Source organism: Sorex fumeus, unplaced genomic scaffold (genome assembly GCF_029834395.1).
Source record: "Sorex fumeus unplaced genomic scaffold, SorFum_2.1 ptg000007l, whole genome shotgun sequence".
Classification (NCBI taxonomy): Eukaryota; Metazoa; Chordata; class Mammalia; order Eulipotyphla; family Soricidae; genus Sorex; species Sorex fumeus.
Window position 1 is genome coordinate 28,183,279 of NW_026606064.1, and position 11,670 is coordinate 28,194,948.

The 11,670-nt window shown below is 40.5% G+C and overlaps 1 protein-coding gene across 6 annotated transcripts in view; it reads left to right on the top strand.

Moving 5' to 3' along the window:
- Positions 1-4,525, top strand: part of BDNF (brain derived neurotrophic factor) — a 58,691-nt gene extending 54,166 nt beyond the window's left edge. For all 6 annotated transcript variants that reach the window (XM_056136324.1, XM_056136291.1, XM_056136307.1 and 3 more), the window contains exon 2: positions 2,060-4,525. In XM_056136324.1, coding sequence (XP_055992299.1) covers positions 2,081-2,824 — 744 coding nt within the window. In that variant the 5' untranslated portion in view covers positions 2,060-2,080 and the 3' untranslated portion in view covers positions 2,825-4,525. The remainder of the gene's footprint in view (positions 1-2,059) is intronic.
- Positions 4,526-11,670: the final 7,145 nt, after the last annotated feature.

Here is an 11,670-nt window from a genome sequence, read left to right on the forward strand (position 1 = left end):
ACAGCAAATCTTTACCAGTGTGATAAAGATGGTTGGAGTAAATGTTCCAAATTTGCATTCTTTTTTAGACCTACATTTGAGGTGCCCCTTGGGTAGTTTTAATTTGGACTCGGAACATTAGGAGAAAGGATTTTCATTCAAGTGAAGTAAGTACTGCCTGCCAGAAATAGAAACCTCCTTGGCAGATCCCTGTATTTGATGGTGCAGAAACCAGAACATTCATAAAGTTCAAGTCTTAGCAGAAGGGATAACTGTATTTCATTCAAACCAGGGTGCTCTTCTGAATCTCAGACCCTGTGCACTCCACACAGCTCTGGGTGTGTCTGCTAGTCATCCCAGCTGAGAGCAAATCAGTCAACAAGGGAATTTGTTCAGATGGATGGTAAGAAAGTCCGTTAGTGATATAAAATGGGATTTCTTTACAAAAGTAGAGAAGAGGAGCATTTGGTTCTCAAGTATCAGTTTCCTGTCATTTTTCAATATGACCTGTTGACTCCTGAAGGTAGGTTACTTTCCTCTGTAGTGACCCCCTCCTGGATAGAAATCCAGTCCCTCGCCTGTGGCATAGCATAACTTCGCGCGTGTCTGTCTCTTGTAAAGTCCATGCTTCTTGAAGCGATAAGGAGAAATCAAGTTAGAGCGTTGGGGCTGGGGGCTAGTTCTCGTTCTGCTAAGGGGCACAGTGCTTCAGGTAAGTAACTCCGGAGTTCTCACAATCTGAAGATAACCGTGGGTTGGTCTATAGGTATGTTTTCATTTTGCTTGCTCATTCATTCTAATTGGCTTCCCAGAACATACTGGTAGAGCCAAATTTAGAGTTTAGCAACCCTCTGGCAAACAGGAAAAGATTAATTTTGTAGTGTTCTGTTAGGGGACTTCCCAAGAAACTTCAAAAGCATGCAAAATGCCACTCAGCTTTTTAAAGCTGTGATAAACTTTCCAGCTCACCTAGATCCAAGACCACGTTTCCAATAAAAGTGAAGCTAGGCTTTCTTAGATGGTTCTGTATAGGAACTAGAAAAGACACAGAGAGGAGAGGGGAGCATGGGGGCGGGAGGGGGGGAGAATTCTTTGAGATAAACCTGAATCCACATATGGGAGGCATTTGACATTGACTTTAGTGTCTTTTTAATGTTTTAATGCTGACTTTTCCAGTTCTCCCTGAAGCAGACACATTGTTTTCATGATATCAGCCCCAGGCCTAGACACTTCATTAAAATCAACGTGTAGAAAATGATTTCTGTTTGGAAATAAGCAAAACATTTTCAGTTGTGACCACCCAGGTGTCTAGAAAGAACATCAGTCCCGGGATAGGGAGCCTAGAGTTGTAACATAAACTTCGTTCAGGAAAGTCTGCCATGAGGGAAGTCCTTTCATGGTCTTCAGTTTCCCTATCTACAAAACAGCATGGCTTAAGAAAACTCTCTTTCTTCTTTTGCTCTAAAATGGATTATTTCTGTGGAAGACCAAAATAAGTCGATGTCAAACCTCCTTCAGCCTCCCTGACTGTTTTATTATACTGTTTCAGCCCAGATAACATAGCGAGGGAGGCACATCTAGACCCCTCAGGCCACTAGTGTTCCTGAAACACATTCCTACAATAGGACCACATTGCTAACTTGAAAAAAAAATTACTATTACATTTGCCATTGTTGCTTAGTAACATATCTGATTTTGTGTCTCATGTGACAGCCTGAGCAGAGATCATTAAAAATTAAACTTACAAAGCTGCTAAAGTGGGAGGCAGAATGCAAGCTGAAGCCACATATTTTTCACTTACTTAGAAGACATCTAATCTTGGGTTTATATGCTAGATCTGGGTGGGGGAGACCCGGCACCGTCTCTGGTTTATATTAAACAACGTATAGCACACTACTGACATTAATTTGTGCCTGGTGCAGCTGGAGTTTATCACCAGTACCCAAAAAAAAAAAAAAAAAAAAAAACCTTGACCCTGTGAGGATGGCCTGGAATTACAATCAGGTGGGCTGCACCATTTTGCTGTGATAAAAAATAACCCTAATTGGTCCTGCGTTCTCTGTGTGTTTTCTCCCTACAGTTCCACCAGGTGAGAAGAGTGATGACCATCCTTTTCCTTACTATGGTTATTTCATACTTCGGTTGCATGAAGGCTGCCCCCATGAAAGAAGCAAACATCCGAGGACAAGGCAGCTTGGCCTACCCAGGAGTGCGGACCCATGGGACTCTGGAGAGCGCGAATGGGCCCAAGGCAGGTTCACGAGGCCTGACATCATTGGCTGACACTTTTGAACACGTGATAGAAGAGCTGTTGGATGAGGACCAGAAAGTTCGGCCCCATGAAGAGAACAATAAGGACGCGGACTTGTACACTTCCCGAGTGATGCTCAGTAGTCAAGTGCCTTTGGAGCCTCCTCTTCTCTTTCTGCTGGAGGAATACAAAAATTACCTGGATGCTGCAAACATGTCGATGAGGGTCCGGCGCCACTCTGACCCTGCCCGCCGTGGGGAGCTAAGCGTGTGCGACAGCATTAGCGAGTGGGTGACAGCGGCAGATAAAAAGACTGCAGTGGACATGTCGGGCGGGACAGTCACTGTCCTTGAAAAAGTCCCTGTATCAAAAGGCCAACTGAAGCAGTACTTCTATGAGACCAAGTGCAATCCCATGGGTTACACGAAGGAGGGCTGCAGGGGCATAGACAAAAGGCATTGGAATTCCCAGTGCCGAACTACCCAGTCGTACGTGCGGGCCCTTACCATGGATAGCAAAAAGAGAATTGGCTGGCGATTCATAAGGATAGACACTTCCTGTGTATGTACATTGACCATTAAAAGGGGAAGATAGTGGATTTATGTTGTATAGATTATATTGAGATAAAAATTATCTATTTGTATATATACATAACAGGGTAAATTATTCAGTTAAGAAAAAATAATTTTATGAACTGCATGTATAAATGAAGTTTATACAGTACAGTGGTTCTACAATCTATTTATTGGACATATCCATGACCAGAAGGGAAACAGTCATTTTGCGCACAACTTTAAAAAAGTCTGCATTACATTCCTCGATAATGTTGTGGTTTGTTGCCGTTGCCAAGAATTGAAAACGTAAAAAGTTTAAAAAATAATAATAATAATAATAATAAATTGCATGCTGCTTTAATTGTGAATTGATAATAAACTGTCCTCTTTCAGAAAACAGACAAAAAAAAAAAACAACAAAAATTTGAACCAAAACATTCCGTTTACATTTTAGACAGTAAGTATCTTCGTTCTTGTTAGTACTCTATCTGTTTTACTGCTTTTAACTTCTGATAGCGTTGGAATTAAAACAATGTCAAGGTGCTGTTGTCATCGCTTTACTGGCTTAGGGGATGGGGGATGGGAGGGGTATTTTTTTGTTTGTTTTGTGTTTATTTTTGTTTGTTTTGTTTTGTTTTGTTTTTTAGTTCCAACAGGGAGTAGGGCTGGGGAAAGAATTCCTTCAGTATATATTCTGGTTGATAAAAGAGTCATTTGTATGTTGTAAAGATGTTTGCAATATCAATCAGAGGACTGAAAAAGTGAATAAAAATTAAGGCAACTGAACCTAGTGCTCACTCCACTTCCCATGATGCACCTCCTCCTAGCCCCCACTCACCCGCTGGGCCTTGGTGGGGGGAAGCTTCTTTTGTTGGAAAGACCTCATATATGTAGAGCACATTCTTTCCCCCCCTTCCCCTTTGGTCCCCTCTTTGTTTTGTTTTCTCATAAAGAAGAAAAATCAGTTACGCACTCTGAAATATTTTACAACAGCTGTGAACGAGTGAACAAATGTTGTCACGTGGTGACAATCATCTAAGCATGGAGAGGAGTGATTTCTTAGATTTGATTTAAATTTTTAGAAAAGAAAAAGAACAAGAAAAAAATATTCAGATTCTTTTTTTATGGGGGTCCTTTGGGTAAATCATTATAGGCTTTAAAAAAAAAACATGGATAAATCATTATATGGCTTTAAAACAGAAAAGGTCTCGCAAGCAAAAGGCAGCATTTTGGAGGACCCAGAAACACCTAGATCAGAACAGAAGTCCACACTGCCAGTGAAATGAGACTGAACAGCTCTGTGGAGGCCGTGTGGAGCTGATAGATCATTTCTGGGCAGTTCAGGAGGAATTTTTGAGAGGCCATCCTGAGGTCTAGGTTGGGGTGGGGAATGATACTTGAGACATTCCAAAAGGGAGGCCTCTGAAGGGCCCTTCAGAGGTAGCCCTGGAATGACATGTGTCACATTGCTTGGACCTCACGCTTTTAAGTGCCTACATTATCTAACTGTGCTAAGAGGTTCTCGCTGGAGGACCACACTCAAGCCGAATTACACCCTCCACCCTTGGATAATTCTGCATAAAGCTGAACTAGCCTGGGGCAGGGCAGTTTCAGAACCAAATGTGACATTGTGATCACAAGACCCTTGTGATGAGATAGAAGAGGGTTGCTACATGAACACTTATTGCTTTGAAATTAGTCTTAAAGAAACCAGGGTTTTATCCTTTGAGAACATTTGGTGGGGCGGGGGGGGGGGGGGTCAGAACAGGAAAAGGCCCCCAAACTCAGATGATGAAGACTACTGTTTTAGGAAGTTTTGTCTTTAGACGAGTCTCTGGAAAGTTGTCTCTGCATCCAGGATACCAAGGCTTGAAGGTGCCTTGTTCAAGAGGCCAGGACAGAATTGATAGAGTTGTAGTTCCCAGTGAAGGCCCATAGAAATCTTCTTCCCGATCTGTTCATTAAGAGCGGTCTTGCCTTGCCTCTGCATCTTCAGTTAGAAGAAGTGGAGTTGAAAGTTTGGAACAGAGGTCCTGGGGGAAACAAAGAACCCCATGAAAAGTAGTACTCCCCATTCAACACACTGTTAAAACCTGAAGATGTCCTGGGCTGGTATCCTTGTGTATCAATCCGAAAGGCTCAAGAATTTCCTATCTTAGTGTTGAGTAAAGAATGAGCAAAAGATGATGTCTATCATGACCCAGGAAATGAAGATACCATCAGCAAATACTTTCTATTTGTTCAGTCTTTTATTTAGAACAAGCCTGTCTAAAAATAATACCATGTGAATGCACTGTAGCACTGTCCTCCCTTTGTTCATCGATTTGCTCGAGTGGGCACCAGTAACATCTCCATTGTGAGACTTGTTGTTACTGTTTTTGGCATATCAAATATGCCACGGGGAGTTTGCCAGGCTCTGCCGTGCGGGCAGGATACTCTCGGTAGCTTGCCGGGCTCTCCGAGAGGTATGGAGGAATTGAACTCAGAACTGGAGTGATAGCACAGCGGGTAGGGTGTTTGCCTTGCACGCGGCCAACCTGAGTTCAATTCCCAACATCCCATATGGTTCCCTGAGCACCGCCAGCGGTAATTCCTGAGTGCAGAGCCAGGAGTAACCCCTGTGCATTGCCAGGTATGACCCCAAAAGCCCCAAAAAGCAAATTAAAAAAAAATACCATATGAATAAGAGAAAGAAGACTTCACGTAGTATAAGGTTTGTTTTGTGCTGTTTGAAAGTACTCTTTGTAATTATTTTCAGCATATAAAAATACTTGGAATATCTGCTGCATGTCAAACTTTTGCAGCTTTCTTTCAAGGGTCAAAATTTAAAAACAAATAAACAAAAAGGGCCCAAACACAATCTCCAATCTTTTCAGATCTGTTATGTGGTGGAATAGGAGATAATCAGCAATTGTGTGGTCAGTGGTTCTCTCTTACCTAACTGAAAACATCAGTCACATGCTTGGTGGTTTATGTTGACCTAAGATTTATTTTGTTAAAATCCTTCTCTGTTGCTGTTCATTTTTGTTCTGTTTTGTTTTGTTTTGTTTTGTTTTAAGTCTTGCTGTGGTCTCTTTGTGGCAGAAGTGTTTCATGCATGGCAGCAGGCCTGTTGCTTTTTTATGGTGGTTCCCATTGAAAATGTAAGTAAATGTCTGTGGCCTTGTTCTCTCTATGGTAAAGATATTATTCACCATGTAAAACAAAAAAAAATATTTATTGTATTTTAGTATATTTATATAATTATGTTATTGAAAAAAATTGGCATTAAAACTTAACCGCATCAGAAGCCTATTGTAAATATAAGTTCTATTTAAGTGTACTAATTAACATATAATATATGTTTTAAATATAGAATTTTTAATGTTTTTAAATATATTTTCAAAGTACATAAAATCTGGGGGTTCTGGGTTTTTTTCTCTTCACTGTAAAACAAACATGAAAACGTGTTTTATTATAAATACGTGTGTTCCTTGCTTTAAGACCAACTTGAGTAGTTTAGTGATTGCACAGCCCTTGAGAGAGGTTGCTTATTTCAAAGCACAAGAAGCCAATCCTACAGTCTGTGAGCTCCAGGAAGCTTTGGGATTGGGCCTGTCTTCCACAATGGAAGATAGGAGTGTCATTTTCTAGGACACTTGAAAATTTACTCCTTAAAAGTGATATACTTTCATCAAGTACCAAAGCATGTATCCTAGCCAACATCAGGATCCATGAATCAGGGTTGGCTGTTTCTATTTGATTATAAAATGAAATAACTTTTTTTTTAAAAAATCAAAGTAGGTTTGCTTGGAGATAATGAGAATAAATTGGCCCAAATTTAGAAAGTCATTGACTGAAATAAAAACTGCAAATTCAATATTTAGAGGCAGGTCATGTACCCTCAGTTTAGAAGTGGTACCATTTACATTATGTATTTGTATCCATTGCACTGATTTAATATTTGTATGTGGAACATGCAGATTTTATATCACAGTACCCACGATCTAACAGATTGCTAGGATTTCTAAAAAGATTTGCTTCTATGATGGCTGCCAAGCCGCTGGGTAATTTAGTTAAAGTGTTTAAAGTTATCACTAAATCTTAGGGAAATAAATGGAAAGATTTTAAATTAGAGAAAGGGCCATTAAGGAAAAAAAGCATCTGTTCCTAGTCTTTATGCTCCCCATTTGAACACTGACAACCCATCCCAGAACGTGGTGAACTATATCTGTGCAATGTATCATTTCTATTTCAAACATACACACATGGTTTCCTCTTGTATTGTCTCATAAATAAGGATCAAGAAAGTCATAACAAACATTGACTTGTGTTGTGTATATGAAAGAGCAGATCTAATGAGATGAATGGCTTGAACCTAATCTGCCCAGTAAATTTGAAATGTACTCTCAAGAGAAGTTTGAATGCCAGTCAAGGCATGAGCCCAACCATAAAATTAGGACTTGGGTAAGCCAGTTTTTGAGTTGAAGATTATTAAGATTTGAAAGGACTGACTACAAAGAAGTTTGAACCAAATATAACATTCAAACTAACTTGAAGTTAAAGGAGTTTGATAAGCACGATCAAAGTTTTCATATAAAGGTGAGGTCAGGGAGATTAGCAATGGTGGTAGCTACTAAATTAACCATTTCGGAGTTAAGGAGAATCACCCATTTTAACTTCATTCACTGGGTAAACAGTATGCAAAGTGACCCAGGTTACTGATGTGATATATTGATAAGCCTCAGTGTTGATTTGCAATATGACAGGCTCCATTTATTAGCTCTTCCAAGGCTATCACAGCCCATTACAGTTCTGAACATCTACACTCTTAGAATGTCTGAGTGCTAAATTTTCTCTGGTTCATTTAAAGTGGTTAGACAAAATGACAGACACCTTATGAATGACAACAAAGGCTCCTGGCCTTGCCCAACTTAACCTGCACTCAAGTGGCATTGGGCGTAAACTTAAGGTAGAAAATGTAGAACCTTTAATGTCTTTCCTTTGTGCTCACATTGAGCCTGTTCTATAAGTTGTTAAGTGGAAATGGTTTGGGCTAGCCATTGCTAGATAAAACAGTTAACGATTGGCATAGAAAACAATACATGCACAAAAACACGGGTAAATTTAATCTGGAAAGACTCTTCCATGGATTTCATTTGAATTCAGATGTTGAGTAGCAAAATTAGTGTTAGAATCAGGGTCATGCTTAACTATTGTTGAGACAGTTAAAACTGTGAACAACCTGTTGTGTGATTGGGGGGAGACAGAGGGCAAGAAAAAGGGTGTTTTTTTTTGTTTGTTTGTTTACATTAAGCTAACTGGTGGATGGTATGAACTTCCCATCTAAAAGCCAAACTCAGTGACTTGATTTGGTGCAGCCACTCCAGACCGGTCAGCCTTTATGTACATTCCAGCTAATAAATGTCCTCCCTGCACCCACATTCTCAATACTTTAAGACTCTTCATTTATTCCCTTAATTCTAGCCACCATTTAATTACTTATAGAGAAAAAGGCAACCTCCTTGCTTTCTGATATGCAAATATGTGCGATAAATTACTGGAGGAATATATATTTAAATATTAACAAAAACATTGCGATCTTAAAATGCTGTGTTTCTCATTTAGAGAAAGGCGATTCTCTAACACCAGTGTAGGATATTCATAGGCCTTTCTTACAACCCTTATAATTATTTGTTAGGATCAAAAAATCTGATCAAGAGCTCCCCAACCTGACATTTGCTATTTTGAATAACAGCAATTCAGTATGCTTGGTAATATCAGTAGCATGGATTGTAAAATCTGGTCTTCCAATTAATTAAATCTCACCCCACACATTCAAAATAAACACGGCCTTTACTTTCATTATGTATTTAATGTGACCTGATAATTTTTTATGTCTGGCAAAAGAAAAGTCCTTTTCCTTTGGAAAAATAAACCCTGCAGTTATTCACAGGACACAGTTTAGTTCTGTAAATGATTTTAAAAAAATGTTGGTTGAAAGCCTGAGCTTGGGGACTACGTTCCACATTTAGAAATCATCCTCAGGATGCTCTGTAGCACTGCACTTTGGTACAGTGTTCTGTTCAAATGGTTCCTTGGAGACCAAGAGCTGGTCTGCATAGAATAGTTGAACTCAGAAGAAATATTTTTGTCTAGCTTAAGTGCTCATATTTTGGAAAAATCTATATCAAGTACTGCGGTACACATTCAAATTTATTTACTCAAGCTACATTCTCGATTGAACACCAACATTAAGAAGAAAAGTTTATAAACAGGGGTTTGGCACATATCACGAGGTAGGAAGCAAAAGACAAAATAGAAGTCCACTAAACTGTAGAGACCTCCAAGATACCAAACAGCATCTGCTTGTAAAAAGCAGAACTTTGCTCTCTGCAAGTTGGCTTAATGTAATGGTTTTCAAGGTATTTGCTCCAACCGTCAGCAGCAGCAGATCCAGGAACTTATTAGAAATGCAGATTCTCCAGGGCCTGGAGCTATGGTACAGTGGGTAGGGCCCTTGCCTTGCATTCAGCTGACCCAGTTTAATCACCAGTACTCTGTGTGGTTCCCTGAGCCACCAGAAGTAATCCCTGAGCATAGAGCCAAGAGTCAGTCCTGAGCACTGCCAGTGTGACCTCTCCCCAACCCCCCTGCCAAAAGAAATGCAGATTTTCAGACCCCACTCTTATTTTAACGAACCAGAAGCTCTGGGAGTAAGGCGCAGCCAATCCGTATTTTCAACAGCCTTCTCAAAGATTCTGACACTGCTCGAATCTGAGAATCATTGGAGTTAGGGGAATAAACATTCAGGCTACCATGTATTCTACAAAATAAGAAGGCACAGAGAACTTGGAATGGTGAGTTCCCCTTCCAGCCTTGCGACAGCCCTGAAAACCTCATGCAAGGCATCCAGAGTTCCATTTCCTAAAAAACACAAGAGCCCTGGGTACTCAGTACCAGGAAGACTTGGAAGAATGCCCTGATGATTTAAAAGTGAGCACGTAAATGTATGCTGGGAAAGCTCACTGCAGTTTTTGGTCAACACTTTTTTTTTCTTTCCCAAAACTATCTGCAGTAGTGGATTGAAGACCCGGCGCATGCAGTCATTTGTAACACATTTGGAATGATTGTGAGAAATGAAACGCAACATGCAGCAAATTAATAAGGAAAAGATGGTTCCATCTGGGGAACTGGGCTCTGCACCTGCCAACTCGGCCCTCTCACTGTAAAAATCGAGCTATATTGGTCACAGATTAAATAAGCTTCCCGAATTAATTGGCTAGTAACGTCCAGCTGAGGAACCCAAGGTTCACTTCTCCAGAATGACCAGATTGTAAATGCAAAGGGCTTCTCCAGTCTTTGTGATAAGTCTTTTCCTAATTGGAGAAACTGCTAATAAATCTAAAGAATAATCTCTTCCCACCCCTACCCCCATCTCTGTGTGTATGTGTGTGTCTGTGTTTGTGCACATGCCTGCACATTTTAGATGCTACAAACTGCATTTGAAGCTATTTTGTTTATGGACTTAGTTGGAGGGTGTCCAGAGATATTGCCCATTTCTTAGGCAGCATGGAAATCTGAATTCTGACAAACCCCCTTGGAGCCAGGAGGCCTGGTAAACAGGAGAAATTCTTTTAGTCATTAACTAAAAGTTAGTCAAGCCATTCCAGGTCTTTGAACCTCCCTGCAATTGCTTATTGGACATAAAGAGTCTGAACTATATGATCTTGGATCAGTTTTTAGTCTATCATTCTGTTCTTCCTATGCCATCATTTATAATAATAATAATAATAATAATAATAATAATAAAGCAGTCCCTTAAGCACTTCAAGGCCAGGAAGCATTCTGAGAATTCACTCTCCAACTTCTATCTCCCTCCATCATTAGTTCCTGTACTGCTTAGCATATGCCACCATATCGGAAATGAGGTACCTTGGGTCAGCATGGGAGCCAGTGAATGAGAAGTGTAGGGGGCATGTGGCCCCAGGCAAGATTTCCACTTAAAGGTTACAACTATTTCACAATTAGACCCACCCAAAAATGCCTTGGGGAAAATATACTTTAAGGTGCGAACTGTTTTTTTTTTCCTGCATCTCGGTTTACTTTCAAAGCAGACCATGATAGTTCCCTATTTTTTGTCACTCCATATTACATGGATCCAGGCAAGCAGGACTGTAGTATGTATTGCTAAATGACAGTCAAGATACCCTGCATCAAACTGTGGGATTTGCCTGTGCAAGTTGCAGTTCCCCCACTCCAACACACACACACACACATATATCCTCTTGTTTGGGACAATGACCTGGAAGACACGACTGCAAACGGAAGGACAGGACAATACCACACCCAAATAGCAAACCTCAGAGCATGATGCTGGGGAGGGTATGCTGAGCAGACAGCTTAGCAGACAGACCTTTTAACAGAGTCCTGACTTCCTGTTCCAGCCTTCCAGCTAGTTATTTGGGCCTGAACCCCCATGAACCTGTGTTTTCTTCAGAGCTCATACCACTTCTGCTCCCACTTCCTGCTCATTCTTCCCTTTTGGTGAAATCAGGCTTCTTCTATGTCTAAGTTAATGCTGGGAGGCTTTGGGTCCCATGAGTGCCACATGGGAGTCCCCAACCACCTATGAACAGGAGGAATTCTATTCTGATGAGTCCGACTGCTGGGGTCTGAATTTCAGGACTGCTACGAGTACTGTGTGTTTATGGGCAAATTACTTGACTTCTCTCTGCCCCAGTTTCTTATAAAAAGCATCTGCCTCCCTCATAGTGTCTTGTGAAAATCAAATAATTGAGATAAAACACAGAAAGCACTTGCAGATGTGAGTGGTCTGTGGAAAAGTCTCAAAAATGTGTTTATAATCTTCTGCTGTTGATAGAACTACAACAGGAAAATCTAGTA